Source organism: Aulostomus chinensis, chromosome 18, assembly GCF_037954235.1.
Source record: "Aulostomus chinensis isolate RoL2024-O1b breed Wild chromosome 18, RoL_Achi_v1.0, whole genome shotgun sequence".
Taxonomy (NCBI): domain Eukaryota; kingdom Metazoa; phylum Chordata; class Actinopteri; order Syngnathiformes; family Aulostomidae; genus Aulostomus; species Aulostomus chinensis.
This window is the reverse complement of record NC_141337.1, coordinates 11,737,740-11,763,541: the sequence shown is the minus strand read 5'-3', so window position 1 is coordinate 11,763,541 and position 25,802 is coordinate 11,737,740. Positions and strand designations below refer to the sequence as shown.

General features: G+C 44.5%; 3 protein-coding genes across 3 annotated transcripts; all 3 read right to left on the bottom strand.

Annotated features, from left to right (window-relative positions):
* Window positions 1–1,597: 1,597 nt before the first annotated feature.
* Window positions 1,598–6,659, bottom strand: LOC147245157 (meteorin-like protein). Its single transcript, XM_086184739.1, has 4 exons — window positions 6,341–6,659; window positions 5,507–5,904; window positions 4,253–4,312; window positions 1,598–2,732 (listed from the first exon to the last, which is right to left on the bottom strand). The coding sequence occupies exons 1-4, from the start codon at window positions 6,418–6,420 to the stop codon at window positions 2,398–2,400; spliced, it is 873 nt and encodes a 290-aa protein (XP_086040865.1). The 5' UTR covers window positions 6,421–6,659; the 3' UTR covers window positions 1,598–2,397.
* A 1,615-nt stretch (window positions 6,660–8,274) lies between these two features.
* On the bottom strand, window positions 8,275–11,398 carry cbx8a (chromobox homolog 8a (Pc class homolog, Drosophila)). Its single transcript, XM_086184358.1, has 5 exons — window positions 11,158–11,398; window positions 10,993–11,036; window positions 10,467–10,532; window positions 10,008–10,074; window positions 8,275–9,614 (listed from the first exon to the last, which is right to left on the bottom strand). Exons 1-5 carry the CDS (start codon window positions 11,224–11,226, stop codon window positions 8,772–8,774), a joined length of 1,089 nt encoding a protein of 362 aa, XP_086040484.1. The 5' UTR covers window positions 11,227–11,398; the 3' UTR covers window positions 8,275–8,771.
* Window positions 11,399–16,254: 4,856 nt separating this feature from the next.
* cbx4 (chromobox homolog 4 (Pc class homolog, Drosophila)) lies at window positions 16,255–23,865 on the bottom strand. Its single transcript, XM_086185513.1, has 5 exons — window positions 23,637–23,865; window positions 23,474–23,517; window positions 22,855–22,920; window positions 21,050–21,116; window positions 16,255–19,572 (listed from the first exon to the last, which is right to left on the bottom strand). The coding sequence occupies exons 1-5, from the start codon at window positions 23,703–23,705 to the stop codon at window positions 18,205–18,207; spliced, it is 1,614 nt and encodes a 537-aa protein (XP_086041639.1). The 5' UTR covers window positions 23,706–23,865; the 3' UTR covers window positions 16,255–18,204.
* Window positions 23,866–25,802: the final 1,937 nt, after the last annotated feature.

Sequence of the window (25,802 nt, the reverse complement as noted above, 5' to 3'; positions counted from 1 at the left end):
ATTTTTAAAGCCAAGGCACATCTTTGCTCCAGCTTTGTGTCATGGGTCTGTATAGCGGTAGCGGTGAATGCCTCCTCGCCACTGGAGGGTATCACGCTGTTTCCATATTGTACCCTTGGGCCTCCACACAGCAGTGGCCCACATGGGAAAGCAGGCCAGGCGGTGGGATAAACCAATTACCCCCCTGTCTGCGTGGACTCCTGCCGGTGTATCACGCAGCCGCTCCGTGCTTAGCCCTCCTGGACTCTTTCCCCATGAGAGCCTGCTGGAATTCCCAGAGATGAGAACTGTGAGGTCTCAAAAGCTTGTAGAGACATGGTGGCCCCCTGGGACAATACAGGGGGAGGAGACTTCAAACTGGGCTTCTGTGGGACAAAGAAAAGTTTGTTGCAACAGGGCAATGGTACAAAGTGATTGGAACAATTTTTTTTGGGGGGGGGGGGTCTGTCTACTTTAATAAAATGTTGCAACAATATGAATTTTAGTTGGTGGTGGCTTAACACCTCTCTAAACAAATGGAACAGAAATAAATATAAAACCCGTCAATACAGAGGAGAGCTGCAGAGACTGGGCGGGATGAGGGAAGAATGAATGATCGGAGGAAAAACTGACCTGTGTGCCTACACTTTGGACTGCAGGGCTCCATTCGTCTGCTGGGGTTATGAATTTGAGCTCCGTTACACAACAGAGTTTTTTGCTGAGAAGTTGAGAGGCATGTTTTTAATGGCAGATACGTCTTTAACGTTGTGTCGGCCTAAAATCAACCGATTTGAAGGGAAATCTACGGAACAACAACAACAACAGAGATGTGGACATGTTGAGATTAAAAAGCAGGGTCCTGCCTCCACTGGCTCCTCACATTCATGAGCCCTGATGTTTTCTAGATGGCAGCAGCCGTGACAATGGTCATTATGCCTGCTCGGGGCCTTGTCACTGAGGGGCCATTGTGGAGACCCCATTCACCACACAGTCATTTACACTTTCATTGGCAGCTATTTAGTCCTCATAAAAAGTTCAACACACCAATTTGTGAACGCTGCTCAGCCAAGGAGAGGTGCAGAACAGGCTAAGAAAGCTTTAAAAGTCAATTAATTGTTTGTGACTTCTGGGAGGGGCTGAGGGGAGGATCCCCAGGCTTTGGGGCCTCACATCTGTCCATTCTTGGGCTACGATACAGGGGCTACACCACTCAAAAGACTCAGTCCGGGCACAGATTTAAGGAGATTTTGTATTTTGGTTTATGGCGAGGCTATCCTATTATCATAAGAATCTGATTTCAGGGGGGAAAAGATGGGCTCCAGAAGGAAAAGGGCCAAAATGAGCTTGTAAGACACTTAGATCCAAATCCCATTCTCCTCCTCCTCCGATAAAAAAAGACATTATGTGACATATGAAGGGAAATGAGGGGCTTAAGTTCATTTACGCCTTTACCAAGCCATGTATGAATAAAGCACACGGTCTTCTTATGAGGCGAAGGAGCTCATGAAATAGATTTCCATGCCCTCTTCATCTCACGTCATCCATCAGCTGAATTACAAATTCTCAGATGAAAAACCTGCCCAAAAAAAATGTTAAAATCTTTTATTCTTCTATTTGGCTGCTGACACAGAGAGATACTGATATTTATGTACTTGGCACTGTATTAAAAAAACATGTCCTCATATCAAATACTCCTTTTTGTGATTTATTTTTTTTAATGGAAACAGCTTATAGCCATGATAAAGAGACAAATAAAACTGGGGGAATCGGTCATATTTTCTTGTTCACCTGAGAGAATCACCAAAAAAAAAAAAAAAATCAAATTGAGTTTAACTGATGAAAGAGAAAAACAGAATTTCAATCAAAACTAAAGTGAAAACTAAAACAGAAAATTAATTATACCTTGAAAACTGTTCAGACTTAGCAGGAATCGTTGTAACTCCATCACAGCGGAAACAAAAATCGGATAACAGAAGAGAAGATGCTGGATATACATACAAAAAAAAACCTTTCACGTTTGGAATGAGGATTTAAAAGCTTTACAAAATAAACTCCTGATCACGTATGTGCAAGGTTATTCGCGGCAGTCGTAAATGGCGGTGCTGAAGTCCCCCCTCCCACCTCAGTTCAGAGGGCAACTGTCTCGCCCAGCCAGCAAAGTGAACATGTGGGGACAAACACAAAGACAGCGCAGCGACCCCTCTCCACTCCCCCAGCAAAGAGGGCAGTGATGGGAGACAAAAGCCGCCCCAAGGCCTGCCGCTGTTCCGATTCTCTAATGTTTCTTCAGCAGCTATTCAGGGTGTTTTGTCCCTGCTGGTGATGCTGGATGTCCTCTTGATGGCTTGGGACCTTTGACAACATTACAGGAATCCCGCAGTGCCGACACAGTCTGACAGATCAAGCTAAAACAACTCCTCAGTCCAAAGGGAAATCACAGGAATTCCGACGTGACGCCCGGGCAGTCTGGTAGACGGACAGGAAGTCTTTGTATCGCGGGGCACACCCTAGCCAAGCTTCGCCAAAGTGTTCAGACCCTGTGAAAAGAAACTCTCCATTCCCGGGCTTCACATGGCACTGAAGGTGTGTGCGGATGTGTCCGTGCCAAGACGTTACTGACTGAGACGGCCAAGAGGTGGCCTCTTGTTCAAACACACTACTCCGCTGCCAGTACACCCGCGCCGCCGACACCTCCACAAGAGACGTCTGATGATCAGGGTTGTGGGACACATCTTTGATGAAGCCTCGAACCACTGAAAGAAAAGACCGCCCTACTGTTAGCGTGCATCTGGTTATCACTCTCCATTAAATCTCCCAGTTGTATTTTTTTATTTTTTTGCTGCTCGCATTTTATTTTTAAACTTCACACATTATTGCTTTTCCTTTGCATCTGTCAAACCTCCTCTGCGCAGCCAGAAGACATGGCACTTCCTGGTTATGCACCAGACCGAGAGCAAAGTTTTCAAGTTGCTCAAAAATGTATTCTGTTTTGTTTTGTTTTTTGTACTTTGCTGGGATATTTAAAGGAACAGCTTTTTGGAGGAATATGCTCATTTACCATTCTCCAGATATGCAAGAAGATAGCTACCTTCCTCTCCCCTGTGCATGCCCCCACAGCCCCACAGAGACCGGCTGACTGCTAGCTAGCTTAGCACAATGATTGCTAGAGGACAGGAAGTATTAGCATGGACCTCAAAAGTCATCCAGTGGATAAGTTTCAGGATCTTGATTGAGCCAGGTGGAAACAACCTCATCCTCTCTTACTAAGTCAGCCATGATCAGGTGTAGCAGTCGTTCTTCTCTCGTTTTATTAAGGCAGGTCAAGACCGGTTTGAAGACTACTGTATTTGATGCCTTTTGACTGAGGTATGCTAACACTTCCCATCTGTGACCATTCACAAGCTGAGCTCATAGGGAACGAACGGCTACATCAGAGGGTATGCCAAAACAAGCAGTAGAACCCTCTCAAAATCCCCTGTAAAAAAAAAATCTTATTTTTTTCCACTTGCTTTCTGTCCAGCGAGCCTCGTCCATTTACCTCCATGGCCAGCAAAAATAAGGCCCTTTCGCACACAAGTTATATTGCTCAAATATGGATAAGTGATGGTGACCAGTAAAGCTAAAGGCCAAGTTACAACGGCGCTAGAATTAACATGCTAACCTAGCCTAGCCACTTATGGTGCTAGGATCATCTGAGAGAGTAGTGGGGACGCACAGCAGGAAGTGGAATGTTCCAGTGGGAACAGAACTTGGGAACCACTGTTCTAAGCTAGCTAGCAGCAGGTGTCCGTGGGTTTCAGTTCCCTCCTGCACACACAGAGGAGAGGAGGGTCTCCATCTTGCGGTCTCACCATGGGGAGAATTTGAATCATGTGGATTCCCCACAAAGTTTGTTTCTTTAAACTTCATGGTGCAGAGTGACTTTTTCTTTTGAGTTGGACACATCTGGTGTCCAATAAAACCCTAATGGGTTTTTAATACAGGAATTTAAACCTTTTTTAAATTTGGGGGGGGGGGGGGGGGGCAAACATCTTACACTCAAATAAGTTAAACTTTGTATCTCTTGAGGAGGGGGAATGAATATGTTACAACAATGTGATTTAAAGAATGGCTGTTTTGGAGCAACTCTTTTCTTCCCACAAATATTCAGCATCTTTTAACACATGGTGGTTCCAGTCCATTTCTGTTGGCTCACATTACATCACCTCATGGAGGAGAAGACCAAAAAATAATAACAAAGAGTTTCTAAGAGCTCTATGTAGTTTGAACTCACCAAAGTCACTGTTGCAGACGGCCATGAGAAGTTCTGTGTCGTTGCAGGGCCGACATGAAGCTGTGGAAAAAGAAAATAAGAACTTTTATTTCCATTCCAACTTTTGTCTATTTGCGTATGTGAGTTTTCCCTCTCGTTAAAGTTCTCCATCATTCTCTTAAGCTCGTTCCAGCCCGTCATTGATCCACTGTTTGAGAGTCGCTTCTCCCGAGTGGCCTCAAATCTGACACACACATTCCAGCTCCATTTATCTCCCTCATATCACAGAGGGAAGAAAGCAAAGGTTAAATGGAGGAATGTATTCCTACTCGATACCACCTCACCGCCTCAGGATCAAAAAAGCAAAACCCTGATGAGTCTTGACCCCGCGTTTGACTCCTATTGTATCTGCCTAATTGACTGAGACTGTGCCAATGAAGGAGATCTCAGCAGTCAAGAACTCTGCCAGACTGGAGCAACACAGAGCAAACCCACAGCTGTGTATTTTAGACTGAGGATGACATCACCACGTAGAGAAAAGGCCCGCACACATGGGTAAATGATAATAGAACACCCGTGCACAATGACGAGGCATTTGTGGAATCTGTAAAGTATTTGCAGTCTCAATTCAGGCCTCTCTGGCCCAGTGCCCTCCAGCCACCCTTGTGGTCTGCCCTGCACTCTCCGCTTTGTCCCTGGATGGAAACCAGACAGCCAGACAAAACACAAGACTGACCAGCAGCTGCATGCTCTGGCAGCATGATCAGGGTCTCTAATTTAATAAATGGCATTTTTGCAATGCTGGGAATGAGGACTGGTTGGTTAATGCCCCTCATAACCACAAATACTTCCTGCAAATAGGAGTACTACAACTTTTACATCATTCTTTATGTGTAACAAATACACACGCCACATCCAAGAGAAAACTTTGTTCTGATTGTCTTTACATTTGATAACAAGGCAGTGACTTAGTGCTTAAAGGCCCATTGCACAGCAGCCATTTTGACAGGGAAGGAATAGTTGATCAGATTATTTGGAGTCCAATTCCATCCCATTAAGCCAGCATGCGCTATGTCACGACCCTGGTCTTTCTAAAGAAGAACAGGGCTTTGACAGACACATGTTCATACTGCGATTTGTCAAAATGGCTGCTGTTAAAAGCTCGATCTTGACCCAGCCCCTCAGCTATGTGTATATATAGCATATATCGTTAAATACATATTGCATTTATTCACGCCCCAGCAGGGACTGATGAGAGCGGGTGGGCTGACTCACCCTGGAGCCCGCTATGACCCAGGTTGGGTGCGTCGCTCCTGTTGCCTCCCAGCAGCTCATATCTGAAGCCCATGGTTCGTCTCCAGGGTTCATCATTCTGCGGACTCGCCTGGATATAAATAGCGGGCATCTGTGCTCCATCTGCACGGAAACAGATCACCTGCTCCGGCCGCCCGCCATCCGTCACCAGCAGCTGCAGCTTTCCGGCTCGTTCGATGAAGAGGCTGGCACCTCCGAAGGACGGAGATGGTTTGATGCAGACGGCGGTGCGCCGGGAAGAGGATATGTTAGGCTCCAGGACCACCCTAAGAGCCTGGCCGGGGTAGACCCACCTCACAGAGCCCTCCGTACAGCGCAGCCGCACCTGCAGCACCATCCTGGTGTCCACTGCAAAACCGCTGGATTAAGCGAGAAAAAAGTAAAAGCTGAGAGTGCATGAGGGTTCTTTCTTATTATAGCTTCAAACTGGATGTTTCTGTATCAGTTTCTGATTACTTAGCTCTCCTTTTCTTAAGTTTTACCTTTATCTGAACTGACTACAGTTTTAAACCAGAGATCTGGAGCCCCGGCTCACAGAGAAAGTGCGCAGGCCCTCATCAGATCAAATCGGTATTAATACATGCAGCTTTAATTTTGAAAATCACACAGTTGTAAGGATGGAAGTGTAAATAAGACACAAATGAAGTGTTAAAGAGTTAAAAAATATATATATTTTTTAAAAAGTTAGTCGATGCAGGTCATGCGATGGAACCGAAGCGCTAATAGCTTCACATGATCTCTAAACCGATTCGTTGTGTGTGTGTGTGTCTTTTTTTCTTCCAACGATGTCCTCACCTTCCGGTCCAGTTGCACGGATCAGCCGCAGAGTGCTGAAAAAGCAGAATATACATCGAAAGAATCACATTTGGCAACATTTCAACTTAAAACAGTTAAAAGTCCAGGCTGCAGTTTGAGGTAGAGCATGATTGGCGAGATGTGGAGGGTTCGAGGCTCCGCTGCGACTCAGCCTCCCTCCGCACAGAGAGAAGATACTCAGAGCTACTCCCTCTGGACAACACGCACACGCACACGCACACACGCTGACAGCTGCTTATTATTTTTTCGATGTCTGTTCGTTGTTTCGCCCAACACTGCTCTGTATACCTCTTTGGACTTTTTTTGTTGTTTTTGTTTTTTATTAGCTGTGATGAAGGATAATCTTAAATGTAGGCCAACTGGCGGAAGGAAATTAAAAAAAAAAAAAACTCGTGTGTGCGCGTGTGTTTCTGTGCTTGCAGCTTCATCTAGTGGCTGGATAATGCAACACCCCCCCCCCCCCCCCCACACACATCTGGAGGACTAAAATGTGGGCTCGCTGGAAGCTTTTCAGAGCGGGGGCGGTGGGGGGGGGGGGGGGCTGTAACTCAACAACCGCAGACACTGTAGATGAGTAAAGCGAGGAATGCGCCATATACCAGCTTTCAGCAATGACTAATCCACCACGGACCAGCGGCTCCACTCCACTTTAAACCGCAGCAGCAGCCCATGTGCAAAAAAATAAAAAAAAGATTTGGCACCGTTTCAAGGTCTTGCTGATGGCGACATCTTGTGGAGGTAAATTAGTGAAGTGTAACACGCAGGTGGAGGAAGGAAGGAGAAATGGGGAGGTGATGTTTCTGGACAAGATGACGTGTGTGACGCTCAGCTCACCTGTAGGCGACCCTCTCTGCAGTCAGGTAACGGAGGGCGGATGAGACGTTGAACTCTCAAAAAAAATGCTGTTGTTTTTTTATTGAGGTTTTTTTTTTTTTTTTAAATCCTCTCAGGCTTTTCATCCAACATCCAGGGTTCATTTTGTTGTAAATTCAGGCAAATTGGTCTTTTTTTTTGTGTAATTCTGACAAACAGACAAACCGGATTCTGTTTGTATTTTGTGCTTTTTGCGTTTAGAAATGTAACACATTCCTTTCAACTACAACAAATATATGTGTGTATTTTTATTGGAGAAAAAAAAACGTATGCAAAAAAATGTCATAAATACTTTCTCATACAATATAAATGTTCTGTGGTCAGAAACCGGTTCCTTCGGGAGAATCAGTAGATCCGTGACCCAGACAGACAAAGCAAAGTCAAATGAATGGAGGCTTTGTGACTCGAGAGGAGCGGCCTCTTATTGGCACGGTGCACTCTGGATCTTTAAGGCTTAAAGGTGATGTCATAAAACACGGCCAGTCCTCATAGTCAATAAAAAACTGGACTTCCCTGGAACGATAACGTCTTGAATGACAGCTTGTGTAGCGTGTCATTAACAGCTGGCGCCATGAGGGTCACAGTTTGGGAGAGAGAGAGAGAGAAGACGAAAAAAAGCGGCCGCACATGGAACCCTCGGTGTTTATCTAGAAATTATCTTAATAAACTTTGAACTGGTTGGTCAACTTGTCTGGATTTAACCCATGAAAGTCTCGAGATGACGCGTGTGGAGAAGCGGAGGCCCGGCTGTGCTGTGGGACTCCATCCCTGGAATCTGAGCGTTTTAAAAACGCGTCACTATGACGAAACATGGAACATGAAGTTTCTATCTTTTCCACATGATCTCCAAATATTCGCTTGACGGCGTTTAAAAAAGCCTCCTTAAAATGTTAAGGATTGTTATCAAGGTGAGAGTAAATTCATTCTGTTCAGTTGAAGGCTCCGTATACGTGAGGCCTTCAGGAGCCCGGCGGGGTCACAGAGGAAAATGTCACCTTCCGTCACTAACACGGTGACGGAATTCTAACAGAAAAAAAATGTCTGATTTATCTTTTGTCCCCGGTTTGACATTAATTAAAAAAACAAAATTGCTCAACTACATTTCTGAGCATTACCTCTCGTAAACCTTTATTGTTGAAGCCTCCAGCGTGAAATATATGCGAAGGTAATACTGAACACTGATGAATTCGATCATTTACATGGATACAAAGAGTCTTCATTCGTTTCATTTTCAAAATGCGGACCAAACCAACACTCGTGGACGGGTTGGGGTCCTGGAAGAGTTTCCTAACTGAAGCAAACAGGACTGGAGAAACGATTTCAACTCATTTAGCCTGAATGAAGCAAATCTAATCAAAGTGGGGTAGGGAAAAAGAAAGGCACGTCAAAGTCCCTCCAAACAGTTTATATTTTAATTTTTCCAACAGAGTATTAAATATTTGTTTTTCCACATTTTTGAAAGTTACATAGTAAAAAATAGAGTATATCAGTAGGCTTGTTAGTTACATTTGTCTCAGCCTCTACTGTGCTCATGTACTCATCTTTTATCTCGGAAAAAGCCTTTGTCCGTGCTGTTCTCTCGGATGGTGACTGTCAGGAAGTTCATGGTGACGTCAGTGACGGTCACAGTGTCCAGGTTGGTGAAACAGGGGGTCCAGGAGGAGGCTGGTGGCGTGGATGGATCGTGGATAGACACGGTGGCACGCTGTTCTCGGGGCAGACAGCACTCCTTCACCTGGTGGCTCGGGTGTTTTGCAGAGTGCTTCAGCTTGCCGTGTTGAGGAGGAGACATCCCGGCCAGATAGTTAGTCCTGTGACCCCCCTGGTGATCACCTTTACGCGCATCTGGACGGAAAGCACAGGTGAAAGACAGGCCCGTGTGTCTGTGCTCGCTCCTGGACTTGGGCGTGATCGTGGTCTCCTCCTGGAACCGTTTGGTCAGCTGGATGAGGCTGTGGTCCGACGTCTCTCCATGATGAGGCAAACGTCGGGACACTTTAGCCAGGACGTGCTGAACCGGTTCCTCCAGTAACCTGCTCCGTTTCGAGTCCGGCTCTGCTGCGCTGCTGTCATCATCTTTGTCATAATGCAGATGCAACTTGGGTTTGCGTCCCCTCTTTTTGGGGAAACGGGCGGACTCCTGGTACGTGACAGAGGCCGGTGGAGCAGGTCTTGGCCTTCTCTCTGGCTCTGGTGGTCGGATGTGGACACTTTCTCCTCGGTTGACCGCGCTCGGTGGGAAGATGGTGGGAACCACAGTGCGTAAACCCTCCCGGGCCCTTGGTGTTATGACAGGCTCCGGGATGGGATAAGAAACCTGGATCCCCCTGGGAGTCTCTCTCCTAAATTCATACGCCCTTTCTTTGGCTTTGGCTTTGGCCTGAGGACAGAAGCAAGCGAGGTTTAAGTGAGGAGGCTTCCCACTGAGGGAAATATCAAGTCTCTGGAGGAAATTTAAAATTTAAGACAAGCAGTTGGAGATCTTTAAATCTGCTTTATACATTAAAAAAAGTGCCCTAAAGGATCCAGATATAGACGGATTTATAAAAATGGAAGATTCAAATAAAAACCATACCAACTTTAGGTCATTAAATTCAGTCAATTCTTTTTAGGTTTACACCTCGAGACCATGACTGTTCACGTCACAGTTTAACACTTTATGACCATAATTTCCCCTTACAGTCATATGGAAACTATTAATCATCGACACTATTTGTGTTTCAGGAAAGTACAAAAATTAATCACGGAAATATGCGAGAAACAATTCACCAACCTTCAGGAGAAATGTCTCAGGCTTGGGTCCCCTCTTTTTCGGTCCAAACAGCTCTCTTTCGCGTTCCCTGATCAATGTGAGGCGGTAAATGAATAATCACCAAAAACACAAAACAGTTTCCGATTTAGTTCGTGATAAAAATCCGATGATATTTTCAAAGTAAAAACCAAACTTTTGGCTGAAAATTGTGACAACTTCGCTTGAATCGTACGTGGAAACGTGTTTATTTAAATCATAAACGAAAAGATCCGCCTCCGCTGACACTTGTTGTTCCACACGAAACATTTAAAGGTTCAAATCTGAACCAAACATCTTTTTTACCTCCTTGAAGTGGTGCCATGTCGGGTTTGTGTGTGTGTGTGTGTGTGTGTTTGTGTGTGTGTGTGTGTGTGTGTGTGTGTGTGTGTGTGTGTGCGTGCGTGCGTGTGCAGAGGCCTGGTGCTGCGCTGTCAAACCCACCTCTCCTCGAAGGCAGCGAAGAGACGTGCGTCCAGAATGTTTTCCTCCGGCTCCCAAGTGCTGTACCTTTGTCACGACACCGGAAAGAGAAGATCTTTTGACACTTCATCAAAAGTAGATCACGTGTACACACCAGCAAAAAAAATATGAAAATTAATAAATAAATAAACGCGCGGCACAACACTTTCATAAAGGCATTCTCGCTCTATGTGTGTGTGAGTGTGTGTGTGTGTGCGCGCGCTGTATTTGCAGACGACGTAGCGGCCAATGACGCATGATAAACCCAGCCGTTGCTAAAGCTACTGTGGACTTTTAACACACCCCGGTGGGCTCTTCCTCGCATATTTACCAGCCCCTGGATGCGATGCAAGCGAACAGTTACACGGTTGGCTGTTGTAGGGCGCGCAGAGCCGATGATATGAATAAAAACGATCCACAAGCTGAATAAAGGCACTCGGGGCTGGTGCAGTTATACGAGCGGCCAGGATGGAGCGCTGTCCTTCACCGCCTCGGAAATAATACTCACTTCTGAGACCAGCCCTTCCATTTCACGAGATATTCCCAGCGACCCTGCAAAACAGATCCATAGTACATTCGGGTTATTATCTGAGGGTTGTCTGTCGTCTGCACGAACACATGGTTGCGTAATAGGTGTGGAGACGCAGCGTGAGGGTGAAAAGGCTGCGAATACCCGTCTGATTCGCCGTTTGATGATGGACTCGGCTGCGAAGACGCTCTCACCGACAGCGGAGAGCTCCATGATTCACCATGCACCTCGTTTATTTCTGCCTACACTATTATTTTTGGCTTCCCCGTGTCCTCTTCGGGTTGTTTAATTCCGCACATCCCATAATACGCAATCTGGGGGGGACGTCATCACGTCTTTTTCTGTTGCCAGGCACCGCAGTCGGTCGGACGGATCGCGGCGGAGCACATTGGCTCAGTTGTTGCTACGTGCTCCGGGTTTCTGAGTGAAGGGGAGGAGTCCCGCTGCTCTGGCTGCTGTACAGGAATGTCTGGCACAGTAGAGCCAGCACAGTCAGAGGCTCCTACAGCGGGTCCAGGGACCCTGTAAGGCCCCTGAGGGGTCCGCACAGACCCAGCACAGGACACAATCATTTACTTCTACTGTAATTTAACCGATGAAATAGTGGAAGACACAAAGACTTGTTGAGCAAAAAGCTTCTCATTCACGCCCACGGACTTAAAACTTTATAAAAGCCAACATGAGTTTTAAAATGATGAATACTGTATAAGTAATAGTAATAATAATAATAACAATAATAATAACAATAACAATAACAATAATAACGATGCAATAAATTCAAATGTCCCACATGAATAAACTCTCAAGAGCTTGATGACCAGTTTCGTTATTAAGGTGTGACGTGAAATACGTCAGCTGCTCTGACTTCTGACTCTCCCTGACCGGATTGGAGTTTTGTGGCTGATTACATACAAGAATTTGGAGGGGAAAAAAACCTGTGACAACGGATTTTCACGTCTCAGTTCACGATGCAAATGATAAAAGGGAAAAAAATGCCTCAAGATCCGCCGCTTGACTTGCGCATGAAATCAAGTTTTGACGCACGTAGCGTCTGTCGGTGAAAGGACCCGCAATCTCCCTCTGCCTGTACAAACGTCCTCGCCACACAAAGGTTGCGTTGATAACGGAGCGCGAAGAGGAGGGAGGGGAAAAAAGTGACACGTTTTAAAAAAATTATTTTCAATCTGGATAGATTGTGTTTTAACATGAATTATAAACATGAATCCAGATGCTGCCGTTTATTACCGAACAGGCTCGAACTACCAGACGCGGTGAAAGCTTGCAACTGATTTAACTCAGAACTAATAAGAAGGATTTAATGTTTTAAAATGATATTCTAATATTTCACTGTGGAGAAAATGTAAAGTGTGGGCTGGGAATCAAAGGAAATGTCCTTGTCGACTGATTCAAGCGTGTTGCTCAAGTGTGATTATTAAATAAAGCCAAGGCCAATAATCTCTGGTTACAGAAAATTAACCAGCAACATATAATGAGGAACTATATTCACTTAATCCAGTCCAACTAAAACACGTGTTCATCCGTAGACAGAAATGTGCCTCGTTTCATGTAAATCTTATCACAGAATCATAAAGAACGACGATTATTCCCAGCAATTTTATATTCTATATCAATGGGCCTGTTATTATCATGCAATGACGTTTAAATGTAGCATTATTTTCATTTTTATTATGTGTTTTGATTTTCTTTGCCTTGGCTTTTTGTAAGAAAAACCAAAACGAATTACAAGAATAAGTAAATTAATACAAACGTGTTTTTTATTTTATTTTTATTATTATTGTTGTTATTATTATTATTATTGTTATTATTATTATTATTATTATTGTTATTATTATCTTCCACTATGATATAATAAAAACTGTGTTGGTGCTGATGGCGAGGTGATGATAACGGACTGTTGCGTGTTAATCCCGGAGAAACAGAAAGGAGAACAACGTCCTGCTCGAGTTTTCTTCGAGCATTTCTCAGCCTTTCAGTTAAAATAAAAGAACAAACGACAGCAACAAAAAAAAATGCCCACACCTGGAAGAAAAATCAAGCAAAAAAAATATATATATATATATACTGCCAGCGATTCCAAGCTGAATTGATTTATCTACAATGTTTGAAAGGCGGCGGTCCGCGCACACGCAGTTTTAGATTTGTACTTTTTCTTGATATCAGTTGTTGTTTTATTTCCAGTTTGTGTAAGATGATAAATGCAGCCTTCGCACACCTGGGATGTAGTTTATTCACTCAATTTAAAAAAAAAATCGAGTCCAGTTATCATCAGTGAACAGCCAACCTCCATCACCTTATTCATGAAGTGCTGGCCGGTAATTTCCTTTACAGGCTCCTGAGCCTGGCGGACTGAAAAATAAGTTGAAGACTTAACAGGCGCGTGCAACAACAACAACATTTTTTTTAAAGTGACATTTTAAGAATTATTGCGTCATTCCTTCACGCGAAAGTCACCCCGGAATGATTTTTTATTAGAGGGAAATTTCCGCAAGAAGTTGCCCTATTTTTGTCTCTTGAGCTGCGCTCCCCACCTGCGAGGTGAAATGGCCCAACGCAGAGGTTCGAATGTTTGTATTGATTATGTTTACAAGCTTTATTATTTGACGGTAAATCATACTGAGAATGCAAAAAAGGAGAGCGGCGCATCATGTAAGCGCAGAGAGGAAACCAGCACTTCCTCCGGAGGCGTCTTTTCCTCCGCCGTGTTAAAGATAATAAATGATAGGCTGATCTATCTGCTGCTGTCTGTCAGTTTACACTCTCCCCGCCGCGGCGCAGACAAAGGCGGGCGCGCCGCGGACAAAAGATGCGTTGTAGCTGCTGCCGTCGAAATATGAACCACCATTTTGATAGTCATAGTAGACCGACATTTCCTGTCGGATCTATAATGGCTCTCCAGCCCTTCGCGGTTCAGGCTGAAGAGACGACCGAGAGCAGCCAGGCTCGCACACCCCGCTTGTCGCTGCGGGTCTCCATATTTGGCTGCGAGTGGAGGAGAAGTGCGCGAAGCAGCGCCGAGCCGCAATGGCGACAGACGAACATGAATAAACAGAACTGCTGCTGCTGCTGTGCGTGTGTGCGCGTGTATGTGTGTGTGTATGTGTGTGTGTAAGAGAGCGAGAGAGAGAGAGAGAGAGCGCATTATTGGCTCTCTGGTTTCTGGGCAACTGCCGCTCGCTGCTCACTGTCCTACTTACCGGGCGACATTTTCTGCTGTAGGTGCTTCAGACACAAAACCGCAGAAGCTGCAGTGTGGCTCGAACTAACCAGCGTTGTCGTATTTCAGCACACTTTAACAATTAGAAAGCATCCTTTACCGCACGTCCTTTCTCGTGCAGCATCAGGTTTTAAGATTGTAATCAGGCTTTGTTTTATTCTACTTTATTTATTGTTTTTGTTTTTGTTTTTTTAAAAGCATTTTCAAGACAAACGAATGAAAAATGTCCACCGTTTTGTGAATCTGGGGAGGAAACATCAACTTTTGGAGCAGAATATAGAAGCCTCTACAAGGTTTGAATGATATTCTATGATTTTCTGCACAGGCCTGGCAGGTAGAACCTAAGAGTGCACAGGCCGCTGGGTGGGACGATAAAGAGGAAATGTGAAACACCACACTTGGTCTATAAATATCAACCATATTTCAGTATAGCGATGCATGTCTGGCTGCGAGAGGCCTGTTTCAGTGTGTGTGTGCGTGTGTGCGTGCGTGTGTTTGAGGTGGGCTTCATGGATGTATCGGTTTTACAATCCAAGAAACCTATGTCCTTTTTATTCGTCAATTCAGTTTCGAATAAAGAATTGTTGGAATATATACTCCTATCGTGTGACGTAAATTTGTCACTTCAGATGGATTATTCCAGTCAAACAAGTCTAACGAGGAGAGAAAATGACTGGTGACAACTGTGATAGAGGGAATGAAGATGAGTGAAAACAGGTGTGTGGTTCAGCTGCACGTGTTTTACGATTTGGAAATCTTTTTTTATTCTTGTTTTCTGTTTGTTATTTTCAGAGAAATTACATTAAATATGCCAAAACCAAGATTGCAGGTTCAGAGTGAGACGTTTACGTGCAAAAAGTTTGCAAACTGTGGCCTCCACTGAATGACTGTCCTATATAAAGATGGCCTGCACCTTAGGTCCTCTGTCAACACACACACACACACACACACACACACACACACACACACACACACACGCACGCACACACACACACACACACACTTGGCTTTCCATCCTTCAAAACCTTAAGAGTTCATTTTTTCTATCAGCCTATCAATGTCAAAGCTAACCTCATGAAAGCTGGATGATGTCAGCCAAAGGTCATGATTTGCTCAATCACTCCTGCCACACAAATGTACTATCACAACATTTCATGTGTGTGTGTGTGAGTGTGTGAGTGTGAGAGTGATTTTGTATTTTGCTCTATGAAAATTATGTAAAAAAAGAACTGCTGTGTCATGGTGAGAAACAAATCTGTTTTTTTATGAACTCTGCTAATGGAGTCAACACGGAATGTTTTAAATGTCACTGGATTGCTGCCCCTCCCTGTTACATTGTACTTTGCCACACGAAAACACACGAAAACACACACACACACACACACACACACACACACACACACACACAAAGGACTCTTAAACTCAATAGTGGCCAAATACCTAGCAGCCATAAAGCCTTTCTTCTTGATAGAATATAAGACTTACGTAACGGCTTCCCCTGCCGTCCTTCAGTGTGTTGTATGTTTACATTCCTGCTTGGGGTCGAGCTCGCTATAGAAAAATAATACATGGCTAAAGTTCTAATAACACAAGTGACCAGCGCAGTTATGCAATACAGAGAGCCCTTTGTGCATGATCACTTGTGATTATGCAACATGATCTGTTTTTCTATTCCTGGTTTACAACCAAGTTTCTGGAATTGTTTCTCTTCATGAGCAAAGATCAATGGTTGAACAATGAATCTCCGAAGAACCACACTGACCGAGATAAAGAAATAGATAAAAGAAATAGGAGAATAAACCCAGAAAATGAATAGAGAGGTACCCAAAAGAAACACTAAAAGATCAACAGAGGGGGAAAAAAAACAAGATTAGGAAGAAATTTCTCTTTCTTTATTGTGAAACCATCCAATAACCAACTCCTGGCAGAAGATATTTTATGACAATCATAGTGACTTTGAACCAAGTGCAAGAAAAAAAAAAAAAAGAACAAACTAAAGCAAGACGTAATAAACAGACTCATTTTAATAAAAGACTACCTGTTCAATGGAATCACTTGCAGCTTCTTATGTGGAGGAACACCTCATTACAAACAAATCAGATGTCAATAAATATGCACTCTTCAGTTTCATCATCATAGAATTTTAGCACTCCCACTTCTTTTGCATTAAATGTGCGTAGAGGGCGATTTAGACTCACATGTGGGTTACATCCAACAAGCTTGGACATTTCTAATTTTTTCAGCAGCATGAACAAATCAGCTCATTGGATTGCATCCCTCTGTGTGTCAAGCCAGCATTGCAACTCACATTTGTAGTTGTTGGTTTTTCTTAAACAAACAGCAGTCACAATGGGGGTCATAATAAGAAGGTTGAATAGCAGATTGAGATGAATCAGAGAACCAGTGTAGATATTATCCAGCAATAAGGTTATAAATCACAACTTCTTTGTGGTAAGCATCAATATGTCATCTTAACGGCAAGTTTGATAAATGACATCATTTTCTTAATGGTGGCTGACCTTTGTGTATGTACATGTCACATTTTCTTCCTTAAACATTTGCTAAATGTTGATTAGAGAGTGCAATACAACAACAGATCAGGGGCAGCAACATTATCAACTTGGGGCTTTGATAGAAGACAGAAAGCTGACAAAAAGATGCTGAGACATCGCTTTCAAGAAACCTGCCGTCTTCCCCAGAGCAAGACAAAAAGATAGATACCCTTCTCCGACCTGCATGTGCAAGAAGGGAGCTGAAACCCACAGAGATGCTAGTTAGCTTAGCACAATGAGTGGTAGTGAGTGTGAACTGTTAGCATGCCTCAGTCTCTGTGTGCATCAACACATCCGGGGTTAATGACATCATTTTCTTAATCCTCAATTCATGATGACATAAAAAAAAAAGAATCAAAATTACATCACTATCTCAGAATCGGACACTTAAACAGAACTACTTTCCTGACTGGGCGCAGTGATTTGATGTAGCACCTCGAAGAGCCGTGTTGTAACTTCCACCATCAAAACAAAAAGTATGACTAGAGCATAGAAGAGCGACTGTTACTGTCAATCATGAATGATCTAGGAAGACAGGATGAGGAAGATAATCTCTGGACAAACCAAGATACTGCTAATTATTCATTTGATTAGTTTTAATTCCTTGTGCTAAGCTAACTAGCGGTCAGCAGATCTCTGCGGGCCTAAGAATCCGACTGCTAGCATGGAGGAGAGAAGGGTTTCTATCTTCCTGTCTAACTCTAGAGTGGACGGACAATAAGTGTATTTGCCAAAAAGTTGCCATGTTCCTTTAAAGTTGTACATACAGCTGAAGTGTATGCTCAGTTCAGGCTGCAGATGTCGTTTTTTTTGTTGTTGTTTTGTTTTACATTTGCATGACATGGATACTCATTTGATTTAAACAAGCCACACACACAAGAAATAACCCAACACTGAACAAAACACATCAACTCAGGCTGAGGGCATCCATCAGAAGTAAAAATCTATGAAATAAGACTTAAAGAGAGCAGCAGCATTAATTAATGAAAGTACATGACAATAATCAACATATGCAAATGTCATTAAGTGCTTTTGATTTGATCTTCGATCACTATAGACTCAACAAGTTCCTCTCCTCTGTATATTAGGACCAAAATAAGTCATATTATTAATACAAAATATGTATAAACCTTCATACATCTCAGGTTATAAGTTTGGTACAGGTATGAAACAACAGTAAAGTCTCCCATTATGACATATAAACTGATTTTTTTAGTGGAAATACATCCACTTGAAAGCATTCACTCAAATCCTCGAGGGCACTTTCTTGGCTACAACGTTACAGAGGAGTTACAGTATAAAACATTATAAGAAACATATTGAATTTGAATTATAAATTATAAATTTCCATATATACAAAATCTTTGTTGTTGTTTTTTACATATGCACATATAAACATCAGTCTTAGAAAGAAACATATTCCTTGAAGGTGACAGTGAGACTGTTTGTTGTGATGTCAGTGATGATGATGTTTCCCATAAAAGGGGAGATTTTTTTAATAGGTGCTTCTTTAGACTTCTGTGTGTCCGCGAGCACGCTGGGTGTGTCATTGACAGCAGGTTCTGGCTCCGCCTGCTTCTTAGTCTTTGGGCAGCTCAGGTCCATTGGTTCCTCTTGGCTGCCAGAGTCCAGAGTATCATATGTACATGTACTGCTGCGGCGTGGTCCACTACAGTGTAGGTCCATAGGTTTGTCCTGTGGGGGAGTGACCACAGTGCTCGGAACACTGAGGCTTCTGGAAGAAAGGAACGTAACGCTCCGCTCCTCCAAAGGATCTGACAGTTTTCGCTTGCGGTTGTTGGGATAGGAAGGAATCCTGATATGGTCCATAGCTGTAGGAGTTGGGATGTTCGCATCAACAACCCATGACGTTTGGGGTGAGCTCGCGGTAAGCTGTAGGGGCAGGTCATCGGGTAAATCCGCCTGACCCCGAGCAACTTCAGTGTTGTATTCCTCTGCTGTGCTCGGCGAAGGTTTAGAGAAGTTTCTGTCTTTTGGGGAACACTTAATGGGATGTTCCGCCGCAGCAAGGGAACTGCTGTTACAGATCTCTTTGGGGATACCGTTCTCCAGGTGTAACTGCTCCACCATTTTGGTTCTATGTGCTGGATTGTTTTCTGATGTTTTTTGGGGTTTCTCTTCATTTGATGATTCCCCGTGTTTACCCTTTGCTCCATGAACCTTGCTACTGTCCATGTATTTGCTCATGACAATAACAATACGTCCATTCTTGTTTTTGTTCTTGATTATCTTCATTTTGCTGCTAACGGCGCTAGGGAGGGCTGCATCTTTAGGATTAGGCTTGAGCGCATGTTCGCTCTCGGCGTCTTTGACAGCTGGTTTCCTCACCTCCACTGCCAGTTCTTTGACTTTGCTCAAACAGCCTGTGTCTTTGTCACGAACCCATTTCTGCTGCAGAGCCAGAGGTAGGTTCCAGCCAGGGTTATTTGGTTTACTGGCTGGTTCCTGAACTTTGACCACCTCTTTAAGCCTGGAAGCCTGAGCGTCATACATATTGGGGTCAGGCTCGTAATGGTGGTGTTTCTTGCTGTTGAGCTGGTAGATGAACTTCTTCTTGCCGTTGGTTAAGGGATCAGCTGGGAGCTCCTGGCTGCTGGGCTGGTACTGGTGGTGCTTCTTGCTGTTTAGCTGGTATTGCTGCGGCTGGGAGCGCTGGACCTGGACAGGATCGGATTTGTGGCTACCCTCTACATCCTGGGAAGTTTCCTCAAAACCTGCAGGAATACTTGATCTTCGGGCAAATGACGGAACCTTAAAAGGTGAAGAAAAAATACAACCAATTGAAGACTTCAAACTTAACAACAAAGACATATAAAGCCAACTTGAAAAACAAAGTCTGATCCATTGATTCAAATAAAGATCAGGCCTAAATAGCGGCGTGCCTTGAGGAGGGGATGTGACGAGGTCCAGTCACTACAGCTGAGTTTGCAACCTGGCTTCTGTGTTCATGACTGTGCAGTAAATGTACATATTTTGTACACCGTGGACTCTCCCTTCGCTACTGTGGTGTCAAGACCAGAGTGATGAATGAAGGGATCCCAGAGCTGGAGGAAGCACCATTGTGGGGCACCTTGAGGTTGGAGAATGTACGAGGGGTGCGTGCATGACTTCCCAAATGAGAAGTTAGTGTGACAGAGTGCTGTCAAGTATGCGCTCTGACTGCCATCTGTTGCAGTCAGTGTGCATGACCCTCTATGAGGCAACTTTGCATCGCACTTCTATTTGGCCAGAAGACACACAGATTTAAAAGGACTAAATGATCACATTTGTATATCACATGCTGTCAGGTGTTATTCAAAATCAGTATTTATGTTGTCACCAAATTCAAGCAGAGACAGTCCCCACAACACCACCGGGGAGAGTGAGTCAAATTTCCTCCAGAAACATTATACAACTGTCCTCATGGTACATTAGTCAGTCACTGTTGCTGTAATCCTGAAACCAGCATTCTTAAACTGAAACTTACGGATGCTAAAACAGCCAATCAGCATTCAGCACGAAACCTCCCTTGCATCCCTCTCCCTCCTACACAGACTGACCCCTCCAGCTGTCAGAGGGGCACTGCCGCGGAACGCTCGAGACGCTTTGGCTGTGACCTCGGGTCAGAGAGGTGCCACCAGACATGTCACGCTTCATCCGTGATTCCTGGCCACATGTGACTCCTGCTATGCCTCTTAAGGAGTGACACTGCATAGCAATCAGTCTTTCCAAATATATTTGGCTTTCTTTGGCAGTCAAAACGATAAAAACATGACGGGGTGCAAGTGTCGGTAGTTGCATCAGGGAACATTTCAAGAAGGGAACTGAAACACTTGAATGAATCATTTTGCTGATACAGGTTTACTTGGTCTAAAAAGAACAGAGGAGCAAAACAGGAAGGGCTATGACGATGTCCTCAAACAATCAGTTCAGCCAGCAGAGTTATTTAGCATAAGTAAACAATCAACATTCAGATAAAAGAATGCACTCAGGCATCTCTTACATAACCTGAGGCAAACCCCGACTGATGTGTGCAGAGCATCCAGTTCTAGAACTCAGGTCCACCCTCCCTCTCTCTCTCTCTCTCTCTAAAAGAAATCTATAAATAACCATGACCATAATGACAGCAGCTATAAAATACTTGACAGGAACCTTCCCCTTCTGCAGGCTTCTTACAGAACACTTGAGAGAACCTGACAGAAAGGCTTTGAAAAGCAGTTAATGATGATTTGTAGATGACAAAAAGTACCTGAAGTAAAAGATGTTTTGGTTTGGGCCCTCGTTTACGATATCCCATCAACTGCTCCTGTCTTTCTCTGTGTGCGAGGGGGACAAAAAGATGATAATTACACTTTATTGCAGCATATTTTCCTTCTAAACACAACATGTTATTTTCAGACTCTTTGACAAATTAGAAACTCATTATATCACATACATCAATTACAGGTGTGACACTTGGTTTACTCTTTAATTTTATTCCGCCGATTCAAGGTCAAATGTGGAATTATGATTCAGAAAAACTAATGAATGCCCACATGTGACCCCCACTGCAAAGCATTATGGTCCTTATTTGCATAGTTCTCCATGATAATCTTCCTGTTCCATATTCTCATTATCCTGGCGAAATTCAATTAAGGCCTACTGCAGGGAGAATCTTTCAAACATCCCCTCTCCTGCACAGTTCCCCTTTCTATGCTCTTATATTGAATTCCTGATTAAGGTCATGAATGAAGGATGAAAACGGGAAAAAAATGTGAAATTCTGGGATTCATTCCGTTTTCTAAAAGCGGGCAGATGTTAAAACCTTAGCCGGAAAAACGTCAGATGTTATCTCGGAACCGTTGATTTGCAGTGAAAGTCAAGGAGAGGACGGATGTGAAGGTGTAAGTAGCTCCCTGATATAAACCTTGACTCATCACTAGCTCGTAAATAACCAGCAGCGGCTGAGGCCCCATCAGGCGTGTGTGTTGTGTGTAAACCCACACTATTGTTGGCCTTCTCTCTCTCTCTCTCTATACAGATGTTAAAACTATCAAGGCTGCCAGAAAATTGCCACAATAAACAGTCTTGATGCTGTAATGCGTGCGATTTCAAACTGCAACCAACGGGGGTGACCCCCCTATTCACAGAAGATTTGGCAATTACAGGCTCCCTTGTCGGATCCCCTCCCCCATCCTCTGGGAGCAGAGAGGAATCCACACACACAGCAGTGGTAGAGGCAGCCCTCCATGACCATCCACACTGAGACACACAGGCAATCGGGCGGTGGGGGGAATATGAGAGTGATACACTGCAAAGGATGCAGAGTACTGTGTATGTGTGTTTATGTGTGTTTATGTGTGTGTGTGTTTGTGAGTCAATTAGCCTTTTTACAAATGCAGATTCCTTTCCTCAGTCATCATGTCATTGCTTGGTCCCATGAGTGGCCCCAGTGGCCCTCAAAGGGACTATACCTTACAGGCCTCATGGGTCCAGGAGCCCTGAGATGATGTGCTGAGCACGCCGCTGTGATGCTAATATGAAAGCGGCGTTTGTATTCATTGACATTCTCTCATCTCTGACTGACATTTCATGGTTATTTTAAATGCTGATCATGGCTACAATTTTCTCCTGACCCAGAGACTAGGTTGCCCTCTGAGGCACTTTTTTTTATTACTCCAACAACAAATAGTAAAAAGGCTGTGGTGGAAAATGAAGTCGGCAGCTACAGAGATGGGAATCGGCAGGTCTTTCACCCAAAAAGGTTTCTGGTGCAGAGCTGTGAATCATTTGCAACCAGACGGAGCCTCCAGAAAGTGGGTCATCTTGTGTTGTTGTTGTGACCCTGTGAAATCATCTCACCAGATGATCATTTCTTACACGTCTCTGAAAGACCTACATCCACCATTCAGGAATTCTCCTAGCACATCGCCAGCTCTTTTCCCAGGATACAGTCCTGGGGAGGGGGGTGGGGTGGGGGGATAGAGTAATTGGTGTGCCCCTCCTCCCATACCCATATAAGGTCAAGGCTGAACTGGAGGCTGCGCGGCCTCGACCGAAGTCCACATCTCTCACCTGTGTTGAAACGCGACGAGGAGGCGCGGGTCCAGGATGTTTTCCTCTGGTTCCCATGTGTTGTATCTGCAGAGAGGAGCGAACAGCTGTCACGGAGCCATCACACAGAGGCTTTTATTAGCTGACACATGTGCAGCCTGCGTGCGCTGCACAGGTAAGGGTCCATCAATCTCACATCCAAATTTGGGGAAGAGGGCTGCAATTTTTTCTCCCCCGATTTGAAACACTAGTGGAATAACAACTATACATTCACAATCCCGCTGCAGAATGAGGACCTCCAACTGCCTGGATATATTCTCTCCGACATTGTCGGCCATTTTAGCACCAGTGTCTCGTAAATTCGTTGGCAGAGCAGAAATAATTAAAACGGGATTACATGGCTGTGCCTACCCCCTTCCCTCGCATAAATTAGTGAAGGCATCCGCGGATACACTCGCTGAAACACACACCGACCGCGCTCTCTATACACACACAAACAGTATCCCCCCCCCCCACACACACACACATACACACAAATAAGCTGTGCGCGCTCGCCCTTGATCAACGGCATTTTGACTTGCAAAATCTTAACCCTGCAGTGGTTCTAATACATTCTAGAAAGGATTGCATGAAGACTTACTTAGGAGACCATCCCCGCCACTTGACCAGGTACTCGATCTTACCCTATGATGGTGGAGAAGAAGTAGACGGTTTTTTGTTGTTTTTTTATGGTGATAATGCGTTAATATTTGTACGCCTGGAGCGGGTTTTTTTGTGTGTGCAAGTGTTCTTCCTCGAGTTACCTTACGGATGCGCTTCTTCTCGATACCCTCCACCGCAAAGACGTGCTCTCCGGCGGCAGGGAGCTCCATTATCGCCGGAATCCGATCTCAGGCGACGAGGAGTGGGTGAAATGCTGGCTACACTGTCGATGTGCTGTCCACTCGGTGCGTGCAGTGCGCGCTTGGTAGTTTTCCAGTTGTATCCGAATCCAACTGTATTCCCTCCACCTCTCCCCCGCTCTCTCTCTCTCTCTCTCCCTCTCCCTCTCTCTCTCCTCCCTCCTCTACACACTCCACAGTGCTGGCAATGAGCACAGAGATATTCACAGTAGTGCGGCTACGAGCAGCTCCAGTCGTGCAATAGCTTCAGCTCCTGACGTCAGCAAGGGGTGGGGGGTGGTGGTGGAGGGGGGTGGAGACCTTGCACAGAGGTTGGGGTTTATCCCGTGCGTTCTGGACTGCAGGAGGGGAGATGTGGGGAATTCAAATAAATCACTCTCACACCACATGTGACTCATATATATATATATATATATATATATATATATATATATATATATATATATATATATATATATATATATAATTCACATGGGAGAAAAATTAACTTTGAATTGGCAATGAATGACGCACTCAATGCACAGGAAATTGTTTAGACAATTGTTTGAGACTTGACAGTTACAGAGGATGTTTGTGTGCGTGTGTGTGCGCGCCGCGCTGTCTTTGAAAACAGTGAGTGTGTTGTAAAACGTGAAGATATCAAGGTCACAGACGAATCAAAGCAACAGAATGGAAACTTTCTCGCATCTTTTTTCCCCTCCATTTCTAAACATCAACTACAATAACAGATAAAGAAACACGTCAATCAAAACTGCACACGACAGATGATGGAGTAAAACCTCTTTTTTTGGTGGGAATGGGTGTGGGGGGTCACTTTTCAATTGGACTACTTCAAACTGGAAGGAAAAGTACTCTGAGGTGGTTTGTGTAACGCTTAAGTAACGCAGCAGTGCACTTCTACAGGGAGGCTTCATTTCGATCTGCTAAAAGCGCCGAGAAAATATAGGTCACACACGCACACACACATCGTTAGACCAGTGCCAGGTCCTCTGGGCTCAACTGGCACCAATTTGACACACAGCGGTGTCGCAGTGGAAGCCCTCAGTTTACCTGTGGCAACCTTCAGCCGCCCGTTCGCTCTACGTCTTTCCTCCAGATCACGACTTATCTGCATCACCTTCAACCCATCACTCTGCAAATGTCATCCACAATAACTTGCCTAATTTAAGGGGGGGGGGGGGTTAATTAGAAAACACGGAAAGGAAACGCGCGTCGGTGCGTTTAAAAAAAAGCAGTTTCCTGCGGTCCATGCGCGTGATTGTCAACAAAACGCGGCATTTCGTTCGTTTATTGCCATATTTGGTGGGGAGAGACAGTTTCAGACCTGCTTCAATCGAAGGGTTCCTGAGCTTCAAAAATAATTCAGCACCTGAAGGGTTAATTCGAAGCCTGCGAGCCGAGCGGCGGCGGCCAGCCTATTGCACGCGGGCACGATATATCTGTGCTATGCCATATAAGGTAATGGGCAGAAAGCGCCGAAATATGGCGGCTTAGGCTCATTCAATGTCGAGTTTGTTAGCTAGAATCGTCACAGATGATGGTTGAGACTCTGTCTGTGTTAAAAAGGATCGATTAAATGGCCGTCTTTTCACTAATATCCCGTTTTTTCCTCCCCCCCACCCCCCGCGCCCTTCAGCCGCGGCCACGGAGCGCATACGCCCTGCTTCCCTAGCAACAGCATGAAAGGAGAGAGAGAGAGAGAGAGAGAGAGAGAGAGAGAGAGAGAGAGAGAGAGAGAAATTAAGTTTGTGACAAACAAACCAGATCTTGAAAAAACAGCACATGAGGAGCTGGAGCTTCTTCAAACGCCTCACCCATCAAACGAGCCGTTTTAAAATCGAATTTAGATTTCACCAAAAAAAAAAGCATTGAGGATTTCTATGATAATAAAGGAAATTATGGAGTTGGTTGAGAGCTCTGTTTTTTCACCAGGTACCCAAAATACAAATTAGATATGCTGGTTCTGACGGGCGCGACTCCTGAGAGTCATTGTGTAGAAACCTCCAGTCAGCAGCGGCGCGAGATGAACTCACACGCTCGCCTCAGGTGGCTCCAGCCAGCAGAACC

Excerpts from the sequence above, each read along its gene's own strand:
- LOC147245157 (XM_086184739.1), bottom strand. The coding sequence starts at position 6,420 with ATGTTGCCAAATGTGATTCTTTCGATGTATATTCTGCTTTTTCAGCAC. Across the intron at positions 5,905-6,340 it reads CCGTGCAACTGGACCGGAAG|CGGTTTTGCAGTGGACACCA; the intron begins GTGAGGACATCG and ends CGCTTAATCCAG. Across the intron at positions 2,733-4,252 it reads CGTCTGCAACAGTGACTTTG|TGGTTCGAGGCTTCATCAAA; the intron begins GTGAGTTCAAAC and ends CTTTTCTTTCAG.
- cbx8a (XM_086184358.1), bottom strand. The coding sequence starts at position 11,226 with ATGGAGCTCTCCGCTGTCGGTGAGAGCGTCTTCGCAGCCGAGTCCATC. Across the intron at positions 10,075-10,466 it reads TTCGCTGCCTTCGAGGAGAG|GGAACGCGAAAGAGAGCTGT; the intron begins GTGGGTTTGACA and ends CACATTGATCAG. Across the intron at positions 9,615-10,007 it reads CTGAGACATTTCTCCTGAAG|GCCAAAGCCAAAGCCAAAGA; the intron begins GTTGGTGAATTG and ends TTCTGTCCTCAG.
- cbx4 (XM_086185513.1), bottom strand. The coding sequence starts at position 23,705 with ATGGAGCTCCCTGCCGCCGGAGAGCACGTCTTTGCGGTGGAGGGTATC. Across the intron at positions 22,921-23,473 it reads TGGCGGGGATGGTCTCCTAA|ATACAACACATGGGAACCAG; the intron begins GTAAGTCTTCAT and ends TCCTCTCTGCAG. Across the intron at positions 21,117-22,854 it reads CTCGTCGCGTTTCAACACAG|AGAAAGACAGGAGCAGTTGA; the intron begins GTGAGAGATGTG and ends CCTCGCACACAG.